At 39.2% G+C, this 27043-nt stretch overlaps 1 protein-coding gene across 1 annotated transcript in view; it reads left to right on the top strand.

Annotated features, from left to right (window-relative positions):
- TMC1 (transmembrane channel like 1) overlaps positions 1–27043 on the top strand; it is a 154204-nt gene that overhangs the window by 118459 nt on the left and 8702 nt on the right. The window contains exons 14-17 of the mRNA XM_030814125.1: positions 135–263; positions 9116–9183; positions 13816–14055; positions 26560–26685. Of these exons, the coding sequence (XP_030669985.1) occupies positions 135–263; positions 9116–9183; positions 13816–14055; positions 26560–26685 (563 nt within the window). The remainder of the gene's footprint in view (positions 1–134; positions 264–9115; positions 9184–13815; positions 14056–26559; positions 26686–27043) is intronic.

Genomic DNA, 27043 nt, shown 5'->3' with positions numbered 1-27043 from the left:
AGTTGTTTTCTTCTTTTGCCACTAATTGCAGTCTTCAAGCCAATACTTCTTTAGAAACATGACAGATTTAATACCAACACTAGGACCGTTTGAAGACAGAACTGTGTGTTTTAACAGAGATAATATCTCAACAGGAGTTTGTGCGGCTGACAGTCTCTGATGTTCTGACCACCTACGTCACAATCCTCATTGGGGACTTTCTAAGGGCATGTTTTGTGAGGTTTTGCAATTATTGCTGGTGCTGGGACTTGGAGTACGGATATGTAAGTATGATGTTAATTTTGCTCTAATAAGGTTTTTCCTTTGTAATTCATCATCTATACACACTATATAAGAGAAAGGCATCATAGAGTTTAGTGGATGGGATCACCTTTTTAGGTGCCAATAAATGAAGACCAATGAGTACATTTATAATGCAGAGAAGGTCAGACTTGAGTATCATGGTTTACAATATTCTAGTAAAATTAGCACAAGATAGCAAAAGCAATGGACCCGAACTTGTTAGTTGAATTGTAGAACTCAGTAAATCTTGGCCCTGTAGCCCACCTTCTCCCTATAAGTTATTAGGGAAAGATGGCTAATATCAACTGCATATTCTATTTACGCCTTTGAATTCTACTAAACTCCTGGATACTATCGTATGCCAGTCACTGTACAGTAGATGGCGGGAGGGGGGGCAATAAAAGGATTTGATAAATATGGTACTTGCTTCACAAAGTTCACAGTCTAATAAGAGCTTGACAGAGACACACACAAGAGGGTGCAGAAGGTTCAAGGAAGGCCTAGTTTGCTGTCATGCATCTGGCAAGTGGTGGAGCTGAATTCTGGCAGGGGTGGCTTCTTTTCCTGAAACAATGGCTCGGGTTTCTCAGAACCACACTGGTGCTGACTTTATCACGAGCTTTCCTTCTATGCTCATCCTCAGGTCCCCCAGCAAAGTCTGAGGGCAACAGCACACTCATCATTCTGTGACTAGCACATAACCTGGTTTCCACTGTCCTCTTTTGCAGTCAAACTGGCTTCAGTCATCCTGGAAAATATGACCTGGGGGGTTGGTAGTACTCATTTGCTTAAAATCTTCCAGTGGCTTCTCAAGTACTTAGAATGATTTCCAAATCCCTTTCTAGGCCTTCAGTACCCTGGATGATCTGCTTCTTTTCTTTCTCTCTCAAGTCATTTGCTACCACTTTTGCTGTTGCTTTGTAAAGTTCACAAACATGGGCTTCTTTTTATGCTCAAACACAAGATGGTCCTTGCTTTTGTAATTGCTGTTTCTCCCTCAAGGGGTGCTGTTGCCCTAGAACTAGGAATGGCTGGTTTCTTCTTGTCATTAAGGACTCAGCTATTATGTTACCTCCTTAAAGCTCTTCTCTGACCACCTATTCTAACGTAGCTAATCAGGGACTGTTTATATCAACATACTGTTCTGTTTTCTTCATAAGATGTGCATCTATTTGACATTACTCTTGTAAAATGTACTCATAGTCTATCTCCCTCTGTTAGAAAGAATACTCTATGAAAATAGAGTCCCTGACCTCTCTTATTTGAACTATGTGAGTGATGTAGCAGGCACCATGTGTTGGCTGGCTGTTTGAATGTTGAACCTCCTCATTTTTGCACCATCAAGGCAGCACTGTCTATCGCCAGAACTCTGCCTCCTTCGAAGCATGTGCCCATGGAGTCTCAGTGTTTGTAATGTTTTTGAGTTATTGAGCCAGTAATGCTTCTCTCCTCACCAGTGAGGGAATATCCTTTATAGCTGATTTTCTATCTCTTTTATCTTCTGCCCTCTAGTCTCTGGATAAGTCCAATAGTTAGGACTGTTTTCAAGATTTCAGGCTAGATCTGTCTGGCTGTCTAACTCTGAGATGGTACCTTTTATAAGGTCATCTCCACCATCCTCATTGAAAGTGCCTCCTCGGACTGGCCAAAAGCAGTTAGGTAATGCTCTTCAGTGAACCACAGTGAGGTAATGGCTATAGATACAGGATGCTCTTGTGTTGCTTTCCCATTCTTTGCTATGAGGTATTCAGCTGGCTTGGTTTCATTTCTATTTTCCTTGCCTGATTCAGCTCCTCTGAGGCAGACATAAAAATTGCCATTTCTTCCTTAGACCATTGCTTGGCTTGTGCTTACCTTTTATCCCTTGGCTGCTTTCTTCTTAAGTGGCAGAAAATCTGACTGCAAATATGAAGTCAATATTACATGACCTGGATGCATAAAAGCTGTAATTAAATGACTGTAATTTATTATTTATTGACTGCTGACAGTGTTCCTGGGTTAGTAGAAAGTACAGGAAAAAAGACAAGTTCCTGTTTTAGATCACAGAGAAGGAATTTTCTCCCATGTTACCTTTGGAAGGCTCAAAAAAGCTCTGTCAGAATCAAAACAAGTTTTTAAACATTAATGACGGATGACGAATCTTTGATGTAGATCCCATTGTCATTGACTTACCAGATGGGTAGCTTACACGGGTGAGGGCCTACTAGGTGCAAGCGATTATGAGCAAACTCTGGCTAGGTGATAAAGGAATACAGGGATGTAGAAGATGTAGACTTACGTAGAGGTTGCAAATTTGGCCTGCAGAGTAGATTTGGCTAATGGATATTTTTGTTTGGTATGCCCAGTGGTGGTGTTTGTTTTTGTTTCATTTTTTATGAGCTAATATTTTAAAATGAGAACTTTTACATAAAAACACATGGATTTCTTGTTTTTCCTGAAAGGCTGGCAACATTAAGTCCGTATTCCCACTAGGGAGAAATTGGCTAGAGTTGAGAAACCACCGCCATCTGCATTTGGGATATTCATTCTCCGGTTCCTCATACTCTTCACCACCCTTTTCTCTTGCAAGCTCCCAATATCAATAGAGAAATCAATTGTATGGCCCTTTGGAAGAGAAAGTGTGTATGTGTGTGTGTGTGTGAGAGAGAGAGAGAGAGAGAGAGAGACAGAGATAGAGAGAGACAGGCGTGCATCAGTAGAAATGCAGACATGGAGGAGGAGACATTTGAACTAAGTCTTGAAGGATGATCAGGATTCCAAGAGACAAAAGAAGGAATTCCCAGTGGAGGGACAAGTGTAAGACAGGGCCCCAGAGATAGACAGTATGGGCAATCCAGGCATAGATAAAAACAAAACAAAACAAAAAAAACACTAAAATGAGGCAGTTTTCGAGCAGAAAAGGCTAATAAGAATGTTTCTCTGCTATGCTTCTAGACCTGCTAATCAATAATATGGTTTCAGAAAGTACCTGTCATGAAGGAAAGGACAACCTGAGATGGGCAGAGGACATACTTGAGAATTTTGTCAGAAATAAAAGATAAAAACATTGTCGTTTCTACTACGCGCATGCGTGCGCGCATACACACACACACAAAGCACACGATTTTTTTCTTCTGAATTCCAAAAATAATGCCAGTTTATTGTAGAAAATTTGGAAAATATAACAAAGCTAATATGAAAGTAAAAATCATAGGTAATCTCTGCCACTAATGAGATTATTTGGATTGTTGAATCAAATAGTATTAGATAACGAGTACTACATATTTATATATAGTAACATAGATTTTTATAAATATACACATATGTACATTTGTATACGTATATATGTATGTGTGTAAACAGATAGGTAGTAGACTGGTTACCTGCTTTTATTTGTTTTACCTAACGGTGATCATTTCCCAATGCTATTAACTGTTGTTTTGTAACATACCTTTTAAATGGTTGTATAATATTCTGTATGTGGATGTGGTATAATTAATCTAATTAGTTTTTAATTTGCTTTAAGTTGAACTGCCTAATTATTCTTATGATAATAAGTGTTGTGATGATGTTTAATTATATCCATGTACATAAGTATCTTCATAGATAAATCATAGTGGATGTACAAATTATTTTCTTACGATAAATTTCTCTGAGTTGAATTGCTCAGTCACAGTAGAGGGCTTTAAAAAAGTCTATTCACTTTTATTACAACAGCCTCTGTAGAGACTCTGCAGATTTCAGCATTAGATTCAGAGATCTATAGAATGCTAAAGTTAGGTGGATTTTGACACAACCAATTGTAATGCATGTATTTAACATATGAAAAATTGCATCTGTGAATTGAAATGAGGTTCCTAAGTTTATGTAGCCTGAGAATAATAAGGACAATGAAGTACACTTCTGGACGAAAATGTTATGTTAAATGTACTGAATTCTGTACTGGCTCTATCTGAGTAAGCTGGGTTAAAGGGATTGTGAATATTTTTCAAGACAAAATTATGGTCATAATGTTATTACAACAAACCTATGAAGATTAACTGAGGTGGAAAAATTGCTGGCTTGGAGCAGATTACCAGGCCAATGTAAGTTAATGTAATGTAAGTTAATATCTCCCAAGGCTTCTCAGAGCATAGTTCTCAGTGTTTCAGAAGAGTTCATGAGGAGTAGAATAGTTTGTCCCTGGGAAGGATTTTAACTGCTCTAATTTAATACAAAATGTGGCCTCTTGTAAACTTTGGGTTTTCTTTAACAGTTCAATGCAGAATATCTTTATCTTCAGTTTTCATTGACACCATTCTTACTATTTACCAGCAAAGCAAGTAAAGAATATTCAGGAAGAAATAGAATTAGATTCAGGGCATGACGGGGTAAGGGAATGTTCAATAAACTCAGCATGGTGTTCACAGTTGTATTTTTAAGGTGATCATTGCTCACTCGTAAGTGATAGCGGAACAGCGATGGGAGACTTCTTTAAAGTCTGATGAAGGGTGCTCAAGATTATCCGTAAATAAGAGGCATGTAGTTGACTGACTACCTTAGTGGATTCCCAATCATATTATATTGTATTATATTACCTCTCAATGTACTGCTTATTTTGTATCAGAAACTCTACAAAATGCTTTACCTGTATTATTCCATGTGATCATATCAGCAATGCTGTGAGGTGGTATTATTGTTCCTACTTTACAGTAAACTGAGGCTTAGAGGATGTTAAATAATTGCTCAGAGACACATTGCTGGTGAGTGGTAGAGTTAGGCGTGAAACTCGAGTCTCATTACCTTCAAAGCCATCAACCAATTTTCCATCATGTTGAATTTATACCGTAATGCTTGACTCTAGAAATTTTTAAAATTCTGCCAAAACTTGAATAATTCATACACTAAACCTATGGCTTTTGGAACTCAAAGTGCTCCTAGGCTTAGGCAGGCTACCTGTGGTAGAATGGAGTTAGCAAATGAACTGGGATACAGAATTAGAAGATCAACTGTTCTCTAGCTAGGAACGTGGAGATACTATATATTAGTTTGGGAAGGTAGCATGATAAAGAATCAGGAAGAAATCATCAGCATCCCATAAGGCATTGAGAACTTGGGAACAGGGACAATGCAGACTGTATTTTAAGTGTTCCTTGAATATGTGGACAGGATCTGTCTGCAGTTAACAGGATCCTACTCTCAACTAGGGTTGAAGTACAAAGCCTCAAGTGCTCAATCATCCTAGCAGATGAGGCTAGAGTTTGTCCTAGATCAGTGCTTCTGAAATGTGAGCATACAACAGAATCCTCTGAGGACCTGTGAAAACAGCATTTCTGATGCAGTAGATCTGAGGCCAGGTCTGAGAATGTGCTTTTCTAACAAGTTCCCAGGTGATGCTGCTGACTCTCATCTGAGGACTTCACTGAAGAGCCACTGCTCTGGAGCCACAGCCCAGACCAGCTTGCAGCTCTAAGCAGAGTGATCCCAGCTGTGAGAAATGAGATTTATGTGGAGAAGGTCAGGCAACTCATGCCACGACAGAATTAATTCTCTCTGAGATCCTGAATTGCATTTCATGTTATCCACAGGTTGGAATCTGCCTCAAATAATGAAACTTGCAGAGAGAGAAGGGATCTTCCCAGGCCTTTTCTTTGTCCAGTGAGCACCATATGTCTTCCCTCTGGGTGGATGACTGACCTAGCACATCACAAGCAAAGGTCCAAAAATTAAACAACATCATTTCCAATCCCTCGATTATGATGGACTTTAGCCCAAATCCACATGGGCTTTTCTGGTGCTGACCCGCAACAATCTTACCAGGAACGAGCAGTCATTAGTGAATTTATTACACTTAGCTCATTCAAATAATTTTATGATCTCAAAGTTCAAGAGAATCTGTTTTTTTTCTTTTTCCCTAACCGTTTTTTACCTTTGAGCTTTTTCTATTTTAGAGACAAACAAAATACATTGCAAATTGATTTATATTTATTAAAGTATTGCTTTAAAAATTTAAAATATAATACAACCTAATGTTTATAAAAGCCTACCTCTAAAACAATGAGCACTGACTTTTATACTACATATGCGTAGTTTTTCTGCCTTCTCATTTGTTTTGGTTTTAAAGTGAGAGCTTCTATGTTTATTGCATAAGTTAAATTCCGTTTCTAAAGTGTTTACAGAGAAGCAATTCTTTCATAACTAGGTCTAATTTTCAACCAATAACATATTTTTAGACTAGAAAGGGATCTTAGAAATGAACTAGTTCAGAGTTTGGCAAACTTTCACTGTAAAGGGCTAGATAGTAAGTATTTTAGCTTTTGCAAGCCATAGTGTCTCTATTATAACTGCTAAATGCTGTTGTTTTAGTACCAGTCATAGATAATATATAAATGAATGAATATAGCTGTATTCCAATAAAAATTTATTTGTTAAAACAGGTAGCGGTCCGGATTTGGCACATGGGCCATAGTATGCTGACCCTTGGTCTAGTTCATTTTTATTGATTTATGTGTCAGGAAACTAAGCCTAATGAGATAAAGTGATCTGCCCAGCTCACCTAGCTAAGAAATGGTAGAGTGAAGTCTAAAATGCAGGTTTGAATTCCAGTCAAATGTCTGTTCTACAAATCCACTTGGTCCAGTATGGCCGCCCTGTATCCTTTTTGTGCATCAGGCCAATTTATAGATCAAGGGGTTTGTTCCTCCAGCTGTCCCTGCTGCAAACACAGCAGGAAGCTAGGGACCTTAGGGTGTCCTTTATGCTTTTCTAGTCAACTAGTTATAAAATATCTCATCTCTAATGACCCTCAGGAGGTTTATGTGCTTGTGAGAGAGTGAAGAAAACAGATATTTAAAACGTTGAGTTTTTTCCACGTTCAGTAGTTTGGTGGGCCGCCTCATGACACCATTCTAAGGAGGTGAAGGTTTAAGGTTTGATTTTTAAACAGAGACAGAGAAAGGCTGTTGCAAGGCAACAGATGGGTACAGGCCACCTGAGTGAGCATTTTCAGATGTGTTCTGTGATCACACAGGGCTCCAGGGGAAAAGTGCTGAAGATCATCCAGAGCAGGGCATTCCCCCAGAAGGAAAAAGACTCAGAGTTAATGTTCTCCATATAAGAAGCAGTTCATTTTTCTCCATGAAGGACACATTTTTTTTCATTGCTGATTTCAGCACAAAAACTGTTAACCAAACCTTTTTGCCTCTTGTGAACATTGCCCTTTTAGAAAATCTGCAAACTAGCGAAACAGTTTGTAGCTGTCCTTCAACAGTATCTAGAATGATACTGCAGTTACCCAGGTCATCTTTGTTCTGTTTAATACACAGGACTCCTTATTATTTCATTATGTATCATCCTATCATTTTACCTTGAGGGTTAACCATTCCTGTTATGCCATACTTGCTGTTCTTTCCCTGAATCTGTTACAAGGCAGATTGTCCCTATGTTTCAGTTGAATAGCAGAGTAATACTGCCTTTTAGGAAAGTGATGAAGTTGAGGCCTGGATTCATGAGACTCTTGAGGCCAAGTATTTGAAAGTTGGGAATGGTTTTGTTGGAGTTCCAAATCAGGAACCAATTCTATCTCCTTACAAATATATTTTTGAGTTCTTGGGTTTGGGAGGAACAGAGGCTCTCTTGAGTCATCTTTGCGTGTGTGTGTGTATGTGTGTGTGTGTGTGTGTGTGTTGGGGAGGGAGCTGTTATGCGGATATGTGTGGTCTGAAGCACACCTGGAGATAATAGGATCTGAGCAGTGCTAGGAACCTGCCAGTGTCTTGGTGTCTTTTTCATGGTCTTCTTGGCCCTCTCATTGCATATTTGCTGCTCTCTTATTCTCTTATTACCAATTGGTCAGTCTCCTCTGATTCTCTATCCCAAATTAAATAAGAGCCAGTTTTATTGCCCTTGCTAATTAGCATTTACTCCATTGTTAGAATCTCCTGTTAGGATGTCTAATGCATCACCAGGAAGCCTTCAGACGGGCCACCCTATCACAGTTTCCCACTTCCATTCTATTGTTTTTTTGTGGCTCCTCTGCACAAAAAACAGCCTAGTGTTGCTGCCCTGAGCATGAAGGTTATTATCCAAGACATGGAGACTGGACATTGAATTGAATAACTTCTTAAGCTTTTGTCATATATTTTTTGCTATATTTATGTTAAAGTTAATTCACATTTTTGTTGAAAAAAGTTTTAATATGCAAAACTTAAAAAAGAAAAGGAAAACTATAGTCCATCACCCACATATAAGGTATGACTATCTTGCAGATTATTTTCCAGTCTTTGTGTGTAGTTTCATATAGTTGATTAATGTGTGGCTTTATATTTTTTGTTTAACATTAGAGCACAGTTTTCCTCATGTACGTAAATACTCTTTCAAAATGATTGTAATTCGTTGCAATATATCATAGTATAAATATACTGTATATACATGACTAATGTTCAACACTTAGGTGGTTTCATCATTGCTTGTTAAAGTTTATCATCACATCAGATAATTTTATTAAGACAGATTCTAGAAGTTTTCTTACAGAGTCAAAAATAATAAGATTTTTAAAGCTTTTAATATGTACTGTCAAATTGTTTTTCTGAAAGGTTGCTACAGTTTTTACTGTCACCAGCAGTGTGTAAGAGAGCCTGTCTTGCTGTACTTTCATAGCATTGGATGACAGCATTTAAAAATGAGTCTCACTATGTTTAAAAATAAAAGGTGCTTTCTTTGTTTTATTTATATCTGGTCACTTATCCTAGTGATTATTCTGCTATTGTTGCTGAAGGGAAGTAATTGAAACCCTAGCCATGCCTATGCAGAACCACTTGCCTTTCAGTTTTGACCATGTGAGATGCTAACCCAATGAACATTGTGTCTCCTCTAGCCTTCATACACCGAATTCGACATCAGTGGCAACGTCCTCGCTCTGATCTTCAACCAAGGCATGATCTGGTAGGCCAGCTGTTGGACAGCTTATCACTTACAGAAAAGCCTCCCAGGTTATTTTTGCATAAAGCATTGAATCCTGGTGTTAGAGGAGAACACAATCGGTGTCTAACTCCATATTTACTTTTGTGAAGTGGATGCCCGTATATAGTTTCCTTTTCTTTCATATCTTAAATGTCAGTCATCAAAGGTGTCTTTCTGTTTTGCGAGGCACTCCTTCACCCAATAATGGGAGTCTGTGTTCTGATTGGCAGATTTATTTGAAGACTATATTTTTATATTTTGTGACACCATGATCTAATATTAAAACAGTAATAATTACATTACCACATGTTAAGTATGAAATAAATTAACCTAAGGCCTTTCCGAGAGACCGAGTTTGTTTTGTTGTCACTACTAAATACATTTAAAATGTAACTTATAGCTACTTTTAAAAATAATACCTTATCAAATCCAATAGTTTATCGAGATGAAACACATGTTTTAGGAAGGTCAAGTTAAAATACGATCTTCAGTTAGTAATTTGTTTTATAGGGCCATTGGCACATCAGAATTTTTTTTTTGATGTGTGAAGTGTTGTCATATCTTTTATCAAATAAAAGCATTCTCACTATAAACTGGACAGGTTAAGATGAGTCGATACAGTAGAAATCATTTTTGAGTTTAAAAACTGAATCACGACATCCAATTCATCTGAGGACCATGTGTCTTGGAAATCTGTCACTTCAGATTTCCAGCCTATGAGCGGTTACAATAAGGCTACTTTATCCTGGGGACATGTGCCTAAGACAATATTATGCTACCAACCATATAATTGTCCTATTTATAAGTGCCAGTATAGACTCAGTTTTTGAACAAGTTTCATATATTGTACAAATAGATCTGTCCTGAATTATTAAACCTTTGGGTGCTGACAGACACCGGACCCCTCTGCAAATGCTAAAACTGTCTTGCTTCTGTCACACAAAAACCACCCTCCAGGGCTCCATCGTCCTGCCATGGGATGACTGTTAAATTCCTGTGCCTGACTAGGTGAATCAATATGGAAAAGATATTATAAAAATATTGTTTCCTCCTTTGTCAGGTAGGTTTAAAAATCTAATTTTTATTCCCTTCCTTTCTAAATTTTCCAAGTATGACTCACATGTCCAGACTCACTAAGGAAAGAAATGCATCCTTTATTTTCCAAGCAGGGAGGAAAGTCAAGGTTGCCCAAGGAACGTCTACTGACACAGAAGTAGAGGGAGCAGCTTCTGTGGGTTCTGAGCTTTCATTTCCTGGAGTTCAATTTGCTGTCATGGCAGAAACTGGCTAACACGGCTATGGGAGTAATGAGAAACCACTGTTCTATCAGTGGCTTTTACACAAAGTGTCATAAATCCTTCAGGCCTCACGGGTACCATTCACGCAGACATATGCTGTACGTCTATTGTGTTCTTTCAGAGTTAAGACAACAGATTGGCCTAGAAATTTGTTTTTATTGTCAGAAAAGCTGTTATAATGGCTGTCCTGCTTGGTTTCACTTGTGATTTTGCAACTATTTTAGTCCATTATTGTTCATATTGAAATTCTTAAATATCTAACATGTTTTTTCCAGTTCTGTCATGGGCAGATCCATTGTCAAAATCTCTGCACTGTCATTTTCTGTCCATTAATTCTTCAGACAGTGGTCAAGCTTGCTTCTGGCTAGTTTGAAGAGAATATTAGAACGGGATTGCGTTTTTTGAGTATACAAAGATATACATACACTTTCCAAAGTTCCAGAAGCAAACCGACCATTATTCTGTTATTCACTGTCACGTCAATGCTTGGCACAAATATTCTTTTCCTAACCCTAGAAGGCTGATGAGGGAGGGGGATGTCATGTAGAGGGAGGTGTGGGGCAGGTGTAATGTAAAATTAGTAGGCTGACTCTGCACAAAGGTCCTTACACACAATTGTTCCATTATTTTATGAAGCATGAGGATATAATGCCTGAGCTTAACCATTTTCTACAGAAACAATTAAAAAGGTACAGGGATTTTTTATTCAATTCCATTGGCTTATGACTAGAGACATTGAATTACTGCTTTAGGAATCGCTCAGTAGTGGAGGTTATTTATGCAGATGTTGTTAACATCAACATTTATAGATAAAATCCATTTTGCTATGATTTGGTTGAATGATCAGTAACCTTTATTTACACACTTATTTTTTGAAATACACATGATGGTTTCTGTGCTAATATTTTTAAATGATGAAAGCACATAATATCTTTATCACAGCAGGATATTAAGGAATGGCAGAGAACACACAGTGAGAGAGAAAATGAGTTTTGGACATCGCTCCAACACTACTTCACTGGGTACTCCCCGGCCAGGTTTATCACCTTTTTTTCTTCACTTTCTCAGTTGATCAGATGTGAATAATTTACCTGACATGTACATGTCGCTGAAGTAATAAGGAGAGTTAAATAAGCTTTTATTTTCTTTGATCTTGCTGGAAGAAAAGAATTTTATAAGGCTAAAGTGTTACAATGATTTTTACTGACAGATGATGGGATCATGCCTGGGTAAGGGACTTAGTGAGCCGAGCTGATTAGTGATGCATGAACAAAGATAGGATGAGCATTAACCTTCAGATATTATTATGCCAGGACTTATTTTTCTAGGTTATGTCTCTTGAGTTATTTGTTCAAAATGTCTTTGTGATATTTATTTTGAAATTTTGAAATTTATTTGTAGATGTATACACAAATAATAAGCATATACATGCAAACAATGTGCATGTATATAGGTACAAATATGTGTGGTTTTAGGCAAGTCTCGATTTTGAATTACATGCAAAATTATGTTTTAGAATTGATCAGGTTATGCAACAATGAAACAACCTCAAAATCTTAGCAGCTCATAAAAAGAACATGTTCAATGTGGAGTGGAAGAAGAGCTTTGCTCTTAGAACTTACCTTCACTTTAGAGACCCAGACTGATGGAATAGGATCCATCTGAAACCTTGCTGTCACACTAGCAGAGGATGAAGAGAAGGAAAAACCATACAGGGCTTTTAAAGTTTCTACCCAGCAGTAAGGACCTAATTTCTATTCATACTTTATTGGCCAAAACAAGTGATGTCGCCACCTGATTTTTAGAAAGACTCAAAGTGTATTACATCAACAAGTATTGGTACTGGGGGATATAATCTAGTGCTTTGCAATTCTAACCCATTAGCTGGGACTATCACTTGCTTACTTGCTCACTTTTTTGGCGTTCCCTCTCTCTTGCTGTCCTGTAACAAAAGTATACTGTATTGTTTTAAAATCTATCCTCTCATTAGAAAAAAATAGTTTAACTTCCTACAAAGTCTTTGTTCAATTCATTATGGTAAAATATCATTCATATCTATTGTCTGAAGTCTTGTCAGCAAGACAGCCCAAATTGTGACAATATTGTACTTTTCAAAGAAATGAGTTAACTTTGGGTTGACAAAAGTTCAATTATAGCAGAAACTAATTTCTTCATCTAAATTAAAAATGTCTCTATAATGAACCAAATTTACGTTAGATTGACTAAACAACTATTCAGGGAGTACAAAATGCTAAATCTAGCTAGAGATGTTGAGGGCTTCATTATAGACAGGACAGTTTAAAAGACAGGGCTCCCCTTACATTTTTAAAATAAGTGCACATATATCTTCTTTTTGATTTTGAAATAATAAATTGCTGTTTATATTGATTTATGGTGCTAATGAATTTTCTCATTCAAGAAGAGTGAAACTTATTTTGTTGAAATAATCAACTAAGCCATCAAGTAAAAGTGACCACACCTAAGTGGTTCCCACCTAAAAGTAGTATTTTAAAATAGTTATAAAAACTCAGATGCACAAAGAAGAGAATTCCCAAGACAAGCTAAAGTAAGAAAGTAAACAGACAAACTAAATTTAAATAAATGTGTGGAATTTTCGTCTCAAAAACCTATAAGCTGGTTATAAATTTTCAATAAAACCCTATTTTAGGAGGCATAAATACATCATTGCAATTGGCTTTAAAACACCATATCACCTACAAAGAGAAAATGATCAACATCAGAAAGAGAAAATTTATTTTAATTTTCTTCTGTCATTAAGCAAAAAATTTCTTTCAGTTGTACGGTCATGGCCCACTGCAACCTTGACCTCCTGTCATTAAGCAAAAGCTATTCATGACAAAAGTGATTAATTCAAATGTACAGTTTGAGTAGAAGAAGTGATTTTAACGGTTAATTATTTTTAACAAGTTATATTTATAGATATGTTAGTCAATGATACAAGTGTTGGGGAAAGTTTATTTTAGAATTAGAAGAAAGAAGTAAAACAATTGTAAATATTGTTTACTCTGTTGTAGTTTAAATTCACTAATGATAGTAGGTATAGTTAGTTAACAGCATCCTTTCTATGAAATAATTATGATATGCAATTCCTACAATAATGAGGAAAGTGGCAAAATGTGTTTAGAAGTTGGAAATAGATAAGTGCAGTTTATTTATGAAAAGAGTTTGTGTGGTTGAAAGTGGCAGTATATTTTCTGCCTTTGGAAAAGAAGCATGATGTCAAATAAACAGGTGCAGTGTGACTTTCTTATGGAGTAAAGACTCAAAACTGAGCAGAGTTCTGCTTTCTTTCTAGGATGGGCTCCTTCTTTGCTCCCAGCCTCCCAGGCATCAATATCCTTCGACTCCATACATCCATGTACTTCCAGTGCTGGGCCGTTATGTGCTGCAATGTTCCTGAGGCCAGGGTCTTCAAAGCTTCCAGATCGAATAACTTCTACCTGGGCATGCTACTGCTCATCCTCTTCCTGTCCACAATGCCTGTCTTGTACATGATCGTGTCCCTCCCACCATCTTTTGACTGTGGTCCCTTCAGGTCTCTTGTTTTTGAAATTTGACTCAGGCATGGTGTTCTTTTGGGGGTGGAGGTGGGAATGGCCATTCATTGTATAAGCTATTTTTTCCCCCAAACAATAATATTTTTGGTTGGTGGAAATGAGATCCCACCTGGGTGCAGTGGCTCACGCCTGTAATCCCAGCACTTTGGGAGGCTGAGGCAGGCGGATCACCTGAGGTCAGGAGTTCGAGACAAACCTGGCCAACATGGTGAAACCCCATCTCTACTAAAAATACAAAGAAAAAAAATTAGCCGGGTGTGGTGGTGGGTGCCTGTAATCCCAGCTACTTGAGAGGCTGAGGCAGGAGAATCGCTTGAGCTCAGGAGGCGGAGGTTGCAGTGAGCCAAGACGGCGCCATTGCACTCCAGCCTGGGGGACAAGTGCAAAGCTCTGTCTCAAAAAAAAAAAAAAAAAAAAAAAAAGGAAAAGAAAAGGAAAAAAAAAGAAATGAGATCCTTTGGGTATTCAGGTTCAATAGGTGACATGGAGATTCTTAGGCAAGTTCTATCTATTTCCTCATTTGGGAATCATAAAAGAGAAAGTACTTTATGCTTTTCCAGGCTCTGCCTGGGTAAAATACATATGGTGAATCTGAGCTGTTTCCACTTTAGGGGACAGCTAAGAGCAAGGTCTGATGACACTGGTCCGGATGTGAGTTTGCCTGACTCTGGGCCATCACATCCAGACATGGTCAGCTATCACTACTTCTCTTGTGCATCACTACCTTAAAAAGAGAGAGAGAGAGAGAAAATACCCCACACTTTACCTAGGAAAGATAATTATTACTAAATACTAATGAGCATAAGGAGGGCCACCCAATTTGTTATCCAAAATACCACATGCTAGTGAAAAAAATTAAGGCTGTTTCACATATATATTCTCTCCTAATTATCATTCAAGTCAGGAATCAAGAGTCACAACAGCTCCTTGATCCAATTTAGAGGTATACATTTCTCCAGTTCTCTATGACAGAGCTCTCTTCTCTCTATGACACATATCAGAAAGCTAAGTCCCTGGGATCTGGAGGATGAAGTTTCTTTCCCTAAAGGGCCTTAGAAATCAATCTACCACAAGTTCTCCCAAGAATCTCTGCATGTTGAGTCACTGGCCAGCATGCATTTGAGCTGTTTCTCCTTTTCAGTGAAGGAAATCAGACTGTAAAAAGCCATGTGAATAATATGCATGATGCTGTAATGCCCACATATAATTCCTCTATGTTGTCAGACCCAAGTTATTTAATTCAAGTCAAAAGGTTCATTGCTGACAGACTAAGTATATAAGAGACATTTTCACTCTAACAGCAGTCTGAGTTATTGCTTTGCTAGAAAACAAGAAAATGTTAAGCCAGCTGATTGAGTTAAACTAGCTGGACCTCTATATACTCAGAAAACTGATGTTGAGAAGCTCTGTTAATTCCATTGTGTGTGTGTGTGTGTGTGTGTGTGTGTGTGTGTGTGTGTGTGTTGCCAAGTGGGCTGAAATAAATAATGCAGACAGTGACATCTGGAGACTAAATATGAAATTACAGTCTTGATGAGACATTTGTCTCAATAAATCTCTAACCAATCTCAGAGTACAAAGTTCAAGGAATATGCCATTCAAAGGCTTTAGTTAATTGCAAATTATTCACACTACTTATTATTCCAGGATAAGTTTAGGTGTGCATTAAGCTATTAATTGGAAGTTGATCCTTCTCAGTAAAACATAGCAAAGGACCTTAGCTGCCTATAAGGGAAACCATACAATGTAAACATGGATCTCCACAGATGCATTCAGATTTACAATACCTCTTAGACATGAACAGTAGTTGCACAATTTCAGCTTCTTAAGCCCTACCTCTTCTGGCTTTCCTAATTGGCAAACTTATGCAAAATTACGGCATGTAAATCACTATTTTGAAATCAGGGAAATTTATCTTTTATTTTTAAAATTATTTATTTGTTTTTTTAATTTCCATAGGTTATTGGGGAACAAGTAGTGTTTGGTTACTTGAGTCAGTTCTTTAGGGTGATTTGTGAGAAATCAGGGAATTTTAAATATTTTCAGTGGAGTACTGGGAAGGGGTATCTCTATGCTATTTAGATTTTATTTTCATGTCAGTTTCCTCACTTTGGAGCCAAAGGATGTTTATATTGTTTATTTGTCTGGACTTAAAAGTTTGAAAGGATTGTCCTGCTCTAGAAATGAGGTGAGAATGCTTGTATTAGTGGGTACCTGATAGCTTGTCATCTTTATGAACTCTGAGTTTTAGGTGATTTGCTTAACCTTCCTGATGAAGGTTGTCTGATTCTGTCTGGATCCTGGGCAACCAGCAATTTAAGAAATATAAATTTGAACTAGGTTACTGGAGGTATCACAGTGATGGCTAGTTGCTCTCCAGTGCAGGGAAGTTTTCAGGTAAGATGGCTATAGTATATTTATCCATTCAGTAAAGCAATTTGATGAGATATTCTAGATTATCTGGTTTTATAAGACCTGGCTAGAGAGGGTAAATTTTTCCAAGAAATTATTCCAATAGGCTAGTAAGTGGATTTATCGTAAATAGTTGACAATTTAAAGATGTTCAGATGAAGGCAATTCTAATTGTTCTACAGCATTTCCTGACACCTGATGTTTCCTGCCGTCCATGTCAGTAATTCTGAACAATTTATAGTTCTCTAGGTTTTTATATACATCCCTGCTTACATTATGACAATTTTATTTTTCATATATTTTCTTTTTTTAATTTATTTATTTTTTTTTATTATTATACTTTAGGGTTTTAGGGTACATGTGCACAATGTGCAGGTTTGTTACATATGTATCCATGTGCCATGTTGATTTCCTGCACCCATTAACTCGTCATTTAGCATTAGGTATATCTCCTAATGCTGTCCCTCCCCCTCCCCCCACCCCACAACAGTCCCCGGAGTGTGATGTTCCCCTTCCTGTGTCCATGAGTTCTCATTGTTCAATTCCCACCTATGAGTGAGAACATGCGGTGTTTGGTTTTTTGTCCTTGCGATAGTTTACTGAGAATGATGTTTTCCAGTTTCATCCATGTCCCTACAAAGGACACGAACTCATCATTTTTTATGGCTGCATAGTATTCCATGGTGTATATGTGCCACATTTTCTTAATCCAGTCTATTGTTGTTGGACATTTGGGTTGGTTCCAACTCTTTGCTATTGTGAATAGTGCCACAATAAACATACGTGTGCATGTGTCTTTATAGCAGCATGATTTTTTTTTTTTTTTTTTTATTATACTTTAGGGTTTTAGGGTGCATGTGCACAATGTGCAGGTTTGTTACATATGTATCCATGTGCCGTGTTGGTTTGCTGCACCCATTAACTTGTCATTTAGCATTAGGTATATCTCCTAATGCTGTCCCTCCCCCCTCCCCCCACCCCACAACAGTCCCCGGAGTGTGATGTTCACCTTCCTGTGTCCATGAGTTCTCATTGTTCAATTCCCACCTATGAGTGAGAACATGCGGTGTTTGGTTTTTTGTCCTTGCGATAGTTTACTGAGAATGATGTTTTCCAGTTTCATCCATGTCCCTACAAAGGACACGAACTCATCATTTTTTATGGCTGCATAGTATTCCATGGTGTATATGTGCCACATTTTCTTAATCCAGTCTATCGTTGTTGGACATTTGGGTTGGTTCCAACTCTTTGCTATTGTGAATAGTGCCGCAATAAACATACGTGTGCATGTGTCTTTATAGCAGCATGATTTATAGTCCTTTGGGTATATACCCAGTAATGGGATGGCTGGGTCAAATGGTATTTCTAGTTCCAGATCCCTGAGGAATCGCCACACTGACTTCCACAATGGTTGAACTAGTTTACAGTCCCACCAACAGTGTAAAAGTGTTCCTATTTCTCCACATCCTCTCCAGCACCTGTTGTTTCCTGATTTTTTAATGATGGCCATTCTAACTGGTGTGAGATGGTATCTCACTGTGGTTTTGATTTGCATTTCTCTGATGGCCAGTGATGATGAGCATTTCTTCATGTGTTTTTTGGCTGCATAAATGTCTTCTTTTGAGAAGTGTCTGTTCATGTCCTTTGCCCACTTTTTGATGGGGTTGTTTGTTTTTTTCTTGTAAATTTGTTTGAGTTCATTGTAGATTCTGGATATTAGCCCTCTGTCAGATGAGTAGGTTGCAAAAATGTTCTCCCATTCTGTAGGTTGCCTGTTCACTCTGATGGTAGTTTCTTTTGCTGTGCAGAAGCTCTTTAGTTTAATGAGATCCCATTTGTCAATTTTGCCTTTTGTTGCCATTGCTTTTGGTGTTTTAGACATGAAGTCCTTGCCCACGCCTATGTCCTGAATGGTATTGCCTAGGTTTTCTTGTAGGATTTTAATGGTTTTAGGTCTAACATATAAGTCTTTAATCCATCTTGAATTAATTTTTGTATAAGGTGTAAGGAAGGGATCCAGTTTCAGCTTTCTACATATGGCTAGCCAGTTTTCCCAGCACCATTTATTAAATAGGGAATCCTTTCCCCATTGCTTGTTTTTGTCAGGTTTGTCAAAGATCAGATAGTTGTAGATATGCGGCATCATTTCTGAGGGCTCTGTTCTGTTCCATTGATCTATGTCTCTGTTGTGGTACCAGTACCATGCTGTTTTGGTTACTGTAGCCTTGTAGTATAGTTTAAAGTCAGGTAGCGTGATGCCTCCAGCTTTGTTCTTTTGGCTTAGGATCGACTTGGCGATGCGGGCTCTTTTTTGGTTCCATATGAACTTTAAAGTAGTTTTTTCCAATTCTGTGAAGAAAGTCATTGGTAGCTTGATGGGGATGGCATTGAATCTATAAATTACCTTGGGCAGTATGGCCATTTTCACGATATTGATTCTTCCAACCCATGAGCATGGAATGTTCTTCCATTTGTTTGTATCCTCTTTTATTTCATTGAGCAGTGGTTTGTAGTTCTCCTTGAAGAGGTCCTTCACATCCCTTGTAAGTTGGATTCCTAGGTATTTTATTCTCTTTGAAGCAATTGTGAATGGGAGTTCACTCATGATTTGGCTCTGTTTGTCTGTTATTGGTGTACAAGAATGCTTGTGATTTTTGTACATTAATTTTGTATCCTGAGACTTTGCTGAAGTTGCTAATCAGCTTAAGGAGGTTTTGGTCTGAGACAATGGGGTTTTCTAGATATACAATCATGTCATCTGCAAACAGGGACAATTTGACTTCCTCTTTTCCTAATTGAATACCCTTTATTTCCTTCTCCCGCCTGATTGCTCTGGCCAGAACTTCCAGCACTATGTTGAATAGGAGCGGTGAGGGAGGGCATCCCTGTCTTGTGCCAGTTTTCAGAGGGAATGCTTCCAGTTTTTGCCCATTCAGTATGATATTGGCTGTGGGTTTGTCGTAGATAGCTCTTATTATTCTGAGATACGTCCCATCAATACCTAATTTATTGAGAGTTTTTAGCATGAAGGGTTGTTGAATTTTGTCAAAGGCCTTTTCTGCATCTATTGAGATAATCATGTGGTTTTTGTCTTTGGTTCTGTTTATATGCTGGATTACATTTATTGATTTGTGTATGTTGAACCAGCCTTGCATCCCAGGGATGAAGCCCACTTGATTATGGTGGATAAGCTTTTTGATGTGCTGCTGGATTCGGTTTGCCAGTATTTTATTGAGGATTTTTGCATCAATGTTCATCAAGGATATTGGTCTGAAATTCTCTTTTTTGGTTATGTCTCTGCCAGGCTTTGGTATCAGGACGATGCTGGCTTCATAAAATGTGTTAGGGAGGATTCCCTCTTTTTCTATCGATTGGAATAGTTTCAGAAGGAATGGTACCAGTTCCTCCTTGTACCTCTGGTAGAATTCAGCTGTGAATCCATCAGGTCCTGGACTCTTTTTGCTTGGTAAGCTATTGATCGTTGCCACAATTTCAGGACCTGTTATTGGTCTATTCAGAGATTCAATTTCTTCCTGATTTAGTCTTGGGAGGGTGTATTTGTCGAGGAATTTATCCATTTCTTCTAGATTTTCTAGTTTATTTGCATAGAGGTGTTTGTAGTATTCTCTGATGGTAGATTGTATTTCTGTGGGATCGGTGGTGATATCCCCTTTTTCGTTTTTTATTGCATCTATTTGATTCTTCTCTCTTTTCTTCTTTATTAGTCTTGCTAGCGGTCCATCAATTTTGTTGATCTTTTCAAAAAACCAGCTCCTGGATTCATTAATTTTTTGAAGGGTTTTTTGTGTCTCTATTTCCTTCAGTTCTGCTCTGATTTTAGTTATTTCTAGCCTTCTGCTAGCTTTTGAATGTGTTTGCTCTTGCTTTTCTAGTTCTTTTAATTGTGATGTTAGGGTGTCAATTTTGGATCTTTCCTGCTTTCTCTTGTGGGCATTTAGTGCTATAAATTTCCCTCTACACACTGCTTTGAACGTGTCCCAGAGATTCTGGTATGTTGTGTCTTTGTTCTCGTTGGTTTCAAAGACATCTTTATTTCTGCCTTCATTTCATTATGTACCCAATAGTCATTCAGGAGCAGGTTGTTCAGTTTCCATGTAGTTGAGCGGTTTTGAGTGAGTTTCTTAATCCTGAGTTCTAGTTTGATTGCACTGTGGTCTGAAAGACAGTTTGTTATAATTTCTGTTCTTTTACATTTGCTGAGGAGAGCTTTACTTCCAACTATGTGGTCAATTTTGGAATAGGTGTGGTGTGGTGCTGAAAAAAATGTATATTCTGTTGACCTGGGGTGGAGAGTTCTGTAGATGTCTATTAGGTCCACTTTATGTAGAGCTGAGTTCAATTCCTGGATATCCTTGTTAACTTTCTGTCTCGTTGATCTGTCTAATGTTGACAGTGGGGTGTTAAAATCTCCCATTATTATTGTGTGGGAGTTTAAGTCCCTTCGTAGGTCACTGAGGACTTGCTTTATGAATCTGGCTGCTCCTGTGTTGGGTGCATATATATTTAGGATAGTTAGGTCTTCTTGTTGAATTGATCCCTTTACCATTATGTAATGGCCTTCTTTGTCTCTTTTGATCTTTGTTGGTTTAAAGTCTATTTTATCAGAGACTAGGATTGCAACCCCTGCCTTTTTTTGTTTTCCATTTGCTTGATAGATCTTCCTCCATCCCTTTATTTTGAGTCTATGTGTGTCTCTGCACGTGAGATGGGTTTCCTGAATACAGCACACTGATGGGTCCTGACTCCTTATCCAGTTTGCCAGTCTGTGTCTTTTGATTGGAGCATTTAACCCATTTACATTAAGCATTAATATTGTTATGTGTGAATCTGATCCTGTCATTATGATGTTAGTTGGTTATTTTGCTCGTTAGTTGCTATAGTTTCTTCCTAGCCTTGATGGTCTTTACAATTTGGCGTGTTTTTGCAGTGGCTGGTACCAGTTGTTCCTTTCCATGTTTAGTGCTTCCTTCAGGAGCTCTTTTAGGGCAGGCCTGGTGGTGACAAAATCACTCAGCATTTGCTTGTCTGTAAAGTATTTTATTTCTCCTTCACTTATGAAGCTTAGTTTGGCGGGATAGGAAATTCTGGGTTGAAAATTCTTTTCTTTAAGAATGTTGAATATTGGCCCCCACTCTCTTCTGGCTTGTAGAGTTTCTGCCGAGAGATCAGCTGTTAGTCTGATGGGCTTCCCTTTGTGGGTAACCCGACCTTTCTCTCTGGCTGCCCTTAACATTTTTTCCTTCATTTCAACTTTGGTGAATCTGACAATTATGTGTCTTGGAGTTGCTCTTCTCGAGGAGTATCTTTGTGGCGTTCTCTGTATTTCCTGAATCTGAATGCTGGCCTGCTTTGCTAGATTGGGGAAGTTCTCCTGGATAATATCTTGCAGAGTGTTTTCCAACTTGGTTCCATTCTCCCCATCATTTTCAGGTACACCAATCAGACGTAGGTTTGGTCTTTTCACATAGTCCCAAATTTCTTGGAGGCTTTGTGCATTTCTTTTTATTCTTTTTTCGCTAAACTTCCCTTCTCTCTTCATTTCATTCATTTCATCTTCCATCAGCGATACCCTTTCTTCCAGTTGATCGCATCTGCTACTGTGGCTTCTGCAATCTTCGCATAGTTCTCGAAACTTGGCTTTTGGCTCCATCAGCTCCTTTAAGCCCTTCTCTCCATTGGTTATTCTAGTTATCCATTCTTCTAATTTTTTTTCAAAGTTTTTAACTTCTTTGCTATTGTTTTGAATTTCCTCCCGTAGCTCAGAGTAGTTTGGTCGTCTGAAGCCTTCTTCTCTCAACTCGTCAAAGTCATCCTCCATCCAGCTTTGTTCCGTTGCTGGTGAGGAACTGCATTCCTTTGGGGGAGGAGAGGTGCTCTGTTTTTTAGAGTTTCCAGTTTTTGTGTTCTGTTTTTTCCCCATCTTTGTGGTTTTATCTACTTTTTGTCTTTGATGATGGTGATGTACAGATGGGTTTTTGGTGTGGATGTCCTTTCTGTTTGTTAGTTTTCCTTCTACTAGACAGGACCCTCAGCTGCAGGTCTGTTGGAGTTTACTAGAGGTCCACTCCAGACCCTGTTTGGCTGGGTGTCAGCAGCGGTGGCGGCAGAACAGCGGATTTTCGTGAGACCACAAATTCAGCTGTCTGATAGTTCCTCTGAAAGTTTTGTCTCAGAGGAGTACCCGGCTGAATGAGGTGTCAGTCTGTCCCTACTGGGGCGGTGCCTCCCAGTTAGGCTGCTCAGGGGTGAGGGACCCACTTTAGGAGGCAGTCTGTCCGTTCTCAGATCTCCAGCTGCGTGCTGGGAGAACCACTACTCTCTTCAAAGCTGTCAGTCAGACAGGGACATTTAAGTCTGTGGAGTTTCTTGCTGAGTTTTTGTTTGTCTGTGCCCTGCTCCCAGAGGTGGAGCCTACAGAGGCAGGCAGGCCTCCTTGAGCTGTGGTGGGCTCCACCCAGTTCGAGCTTCCTGGCTGCTTTGTTTACCTAAGCAAGCCTGGGCAATGGCGGGCGCCCCTCCCCCAGCCTCGCTGCCGCCTTGCAGCTTGATCTCAGACTGCTGTGCTAGCAATCAGTGAGACTCCGTGGGCATAGGACCCTCCGAGCCAGGTGCGGGACACAATCTCCTAGTGTGCCGTTTTCCAGGCCCGTTGGAAAAGCGCAGTATTAGGATGGGACTGACCCGATATTCCAGGTGCCGTCTGTTTCCCCTTTCTTAGACTAGGAAAGGGAACTCCCTGACCCCTTGCGCTTCCCGAGTGAGGCAATGCCTCGCCCTGCTTCGGCTCACGCACAGTGCGCTTCACCGACTGTCCTGTACCCACTGTTAGGCACTCCCTAGTGAGATGAAACCGGTACCTCAAGCAGAAATGCAGAAATCATCCGTCTTCTGTGTCGCTGGGGCTGGGAGCTGGAGACCGGAGCTGTTCCTATTCGGCCATCTTGGCTCCACCTCCTATTTTTCATATACTTTCATCTTACTGCAAAGATAATATGTGTTTATGCTAGAAAACCTAAACATTATAGAAATATTTTTACATGAAAAGAAACATGGCCCATAATCTTGAAAACCTGAAATAACAACTTTTTAGCATTTTATATTCTGGTTTGCCTTTTATGCATAATTTTTCATAACTGAGCTTGTACTGACACAGGATGTCTCTTAGCCCCTTCGCTGGACTCACAGAGGGGCACCCTGTCTACCCGGCCTGCTGTGCTTAACCCCTTGTGGGAGGAAGCACGTGGGCAAGCGAGTGCGGGATCTGGCCAGACACGCTGGGCACTGACACAGGAGCAAGCTCCATGTGGGGCCCGTGGCCAGACCAGGTGTATCATCTTGAGGAGAATGCAGTGGTGCCCAAGTGCCTATGACCCCAAAGCCCCAAAGGGGGTGTTACAGTGCTTAATGAGTTCCACCATCCTCAGCCTGATGGATGGCAGTGTCTTAGCAGCTCAGTTGGCCCCTTGCCTCATCACGTGGGGCAGCTGCCCTCCACTGGAGAAGGCAAAGGGCCAGTGTGACAGTCTTTCCTGGGTACCCACAATCAGTGGGCCCCAAGCTCTTGTCCAGCGTCCAAGAAGAATGAGGTCACATGGATGGTGAAGGAGGAGAATTTTCTGGTGAAGGAGGAGAATTTTATTGAGTAATGAAATTGGCTCTCAGCAGAGAGGGCAGTTGGAGAGGGGCCAGGAAGGGCAGGTCGTCTTCCCCAAAGTCAGGTTGTCTCTTCCCCAAAGTCAGGCCGATTGTTCCCCAAAGTCAGGCCATCTCTCCCCTCTACCAACTGAGTCTGTGGTCTTTATAGGCACAGGATGGAAGTATGTGCTGACTGGTTTGTGAGTATGCAAAAAAGGTTAAAGTGAAGATATCACTCAAAGGCAGACATGACAGTGTAGAAACCCAATTAGGAAAGGGTGGGTATATGTAAAATAGGTGAAGGGTGGGGATGAATCAGAGGAAAGTGCACCAAACAGGAAGACAAGTTCTCAATCCGGTCCAAGGATTTAACATGGACCTTGGCTTTCAGGCTTTAAACTGTCTTTGGCTTGGAGGTGGCATTTCACCAGGTACCTGCCCCTTTCTGCCTAGGCATTTGGCTGCCTCCTGTTGCTATCAGTATACTAGGTGCAGGTTTTTTAGTATTAAAAGTTAAAATTGTATTGTGAGGCTGCTATTATATTGGTCATTTGCAATCATGCTTTATGCATCTATTTTTCTTAATAGTTTAGCTGACTTCTAGAGATTGGGGATATAGCAGTTTCATCTCTGTGGGTCTAGGACACAGTAAAGTGCTGGTCAATAATTTGAATGAATGAATGAATGAATAATGACTGCTTATTGTGTACTAAGCACTAGAAGAGACGCAGGGTTAAGTCCATGCATTAAGCATTGATTCTGGTCCTGTGGCACTTATCACCCAGCTGGGAAGACAAGCCTCCTCATAAGCTGTTCTAATCTAGAGTGGTGCTATGCCTACAGCAGGACTATGGGTAGACACAGACAACTGGAAAACAATTCTGAGAATATTGTGTAATAGCACACTTTGGCTAACCTGGCAGGAGAAGGCATTGCCAGGGAAGTGTAGATGCTTCCATAATTTGTATGTAATTAAGATATCTGGACTCCTTTCTTTGGTAAAAGGCCTGACCTGAAAAAGGTACACAAGAATCCCCAGGGATTCAGCAACTTTGCTTTGAGTCACACTGGATGCTGAGAAGGCCTCTGTGGGTAGGGATAATTTCATAAAATTTGAATGCCCCCACTCTAACTACATTCATCAGCTGTGACCTGAGATGCTGGAGAAGGGAGGATAGATGGTTTTATCTTTTTTGGTACTTTTAATTTATCTGCTTATCCTGTATTCCATCTGGCTGGGGCTGCACTGGGGGGTATGAACAATTAGAATGGAATGGTGAAAAATAAAACTTACTGGAATAGGGAGTTATAATCTTACATTGCTTGTAAGCTTCATTCCCTCTTATGTATCATAAGTCTTGAAAATTAGGGTGTAGATCTTTAATTCGTGAAGCAAAACTTGTACCTCTGTAGTCCAACGACTACTGACAAAATACTTGGAGTCACTCTGTCTGCTGGAAGATAGTATTGGTTAGACCAGGAGGAAAAAACCATAATCTGGGACTTGTGTGTCATTGTTATTTAGTAGTTGAAAATGCTTAAAGATTAAAATACAAAAGCAAAACTAAACATTGTATTAAATGTTGCACCAACATTTATTCTGATGATGCATACAATTTGGTGAAACCCAACCCAAATCTCTTCTGAAAATTACATCTTTTCATAGTAAAATCAGTATGCATATACAGAGAAAATAATGGTGTAATGAATATTTTGAATATTATGGTACAATTCTAGCTATTCCTTAGTAAGTCAAGACATCCTGTTCTCATTTTTCTAGTTTATAGGAGCTGATACTTGCCTTCAAGGATCTGAGCAGTGGAGCTAAGCTGGTATTCATTAGGGCCTGTCCAGAAGAAGAAACTGAGAGGGAAAGAACCCGTGATTCGGTGTGGTTACCTTACCTATTAACATATCTGATGAAGGAAGTCTGGTGGAAAATGAGGTGGAAGCTATTGCGTGGAAAGAGATATTGGATTATATGTGGATTTTATTCCACTGGGCTATTCCTTGCTCTCATTTCTAAGGCTAATTAAAAATTGAGTGCACTATTTACCTAGCTCAAAGAGAGTGTTCTCCTACAAGAGCAGCTGACTGAGAGGCAGACTTATGAGCTATTTACAAAATATATTTCAATCAAAATCTTAGAAATAAAGTTTTTAGAAAATCTTCTCCTAAGTATGTGGTTAATTTCCTAACTGCTTTATGTTTATATTGGGATCATATTTCTCGTATCTTACGCATATATTGGGTACATGAGTTCAAAGTGTCAGCAGTTGCAGCTAAACACATCAGATTCCTAACCTGAAAGAGGACCTAAGCAGTAATTGAGAAAGATTTCCAGTTTTCTTGCTTTAACCATGGTTTTCCATATGTTCTTAATAAACTTATCTCCCCCTTTTTAATTCCCCCAGTGGTAAAAATAGAATGTTTGAAGTCATTGGAGAGACCCTGGAGCATGATTTCCCAAGCTGGATGGCGAAGATCTTGAGACAGCTTTCGAACCCTGGGCTGGTCATTGCTGTCATTTTGGTGATGGGGTATGTGCTTTTCCTCCTCATAGAAAGAGCCTTTGTGATGTTCTTCCTGGCTGTTTTTTACATTTCAGCTTTTTCAGCTCTCACACTCTCCCTAAGGGTTCTGCTGTAACCTATCCAAATTCAACACTGATTACATGGTGGTGAGAGGCTAAAATTCATGAGCCATATTCTGATCCTATTGGATGTAATTCACAGCCATCTGCATCTGTCTTTGCTTCACCAGGATTATAAGATTTGTTCCCAAGTAACCACAATAATTATCCGTAAACAGCTAAAGCAAGGGAAACATAAATGCTAAATGCTAAATCTAATCAGTACATTGAGCTTCCCCCCAACAACCCGGCCCTCCACCTCTTGT

This window comes from Nomascus leucogenys, chromosome 1a (assembly GCF_006542625.1).
Source record: "Nomascus leucogenys isolate Asia chromosome 1a, Asia_NLE_v1, whole genome shotgun sequence".
Classification (NCBI taxonomy): Eukaryota; Metazoa; Chordata; class Mammalia; order Primates; family Hylobatidae; genus Nomascus; species Nomascus leucogenys.
Note: the sequence above shows the minus strand (reverse complement) of the source record. Positions and strands in the feature narration are given on the sequence as shown.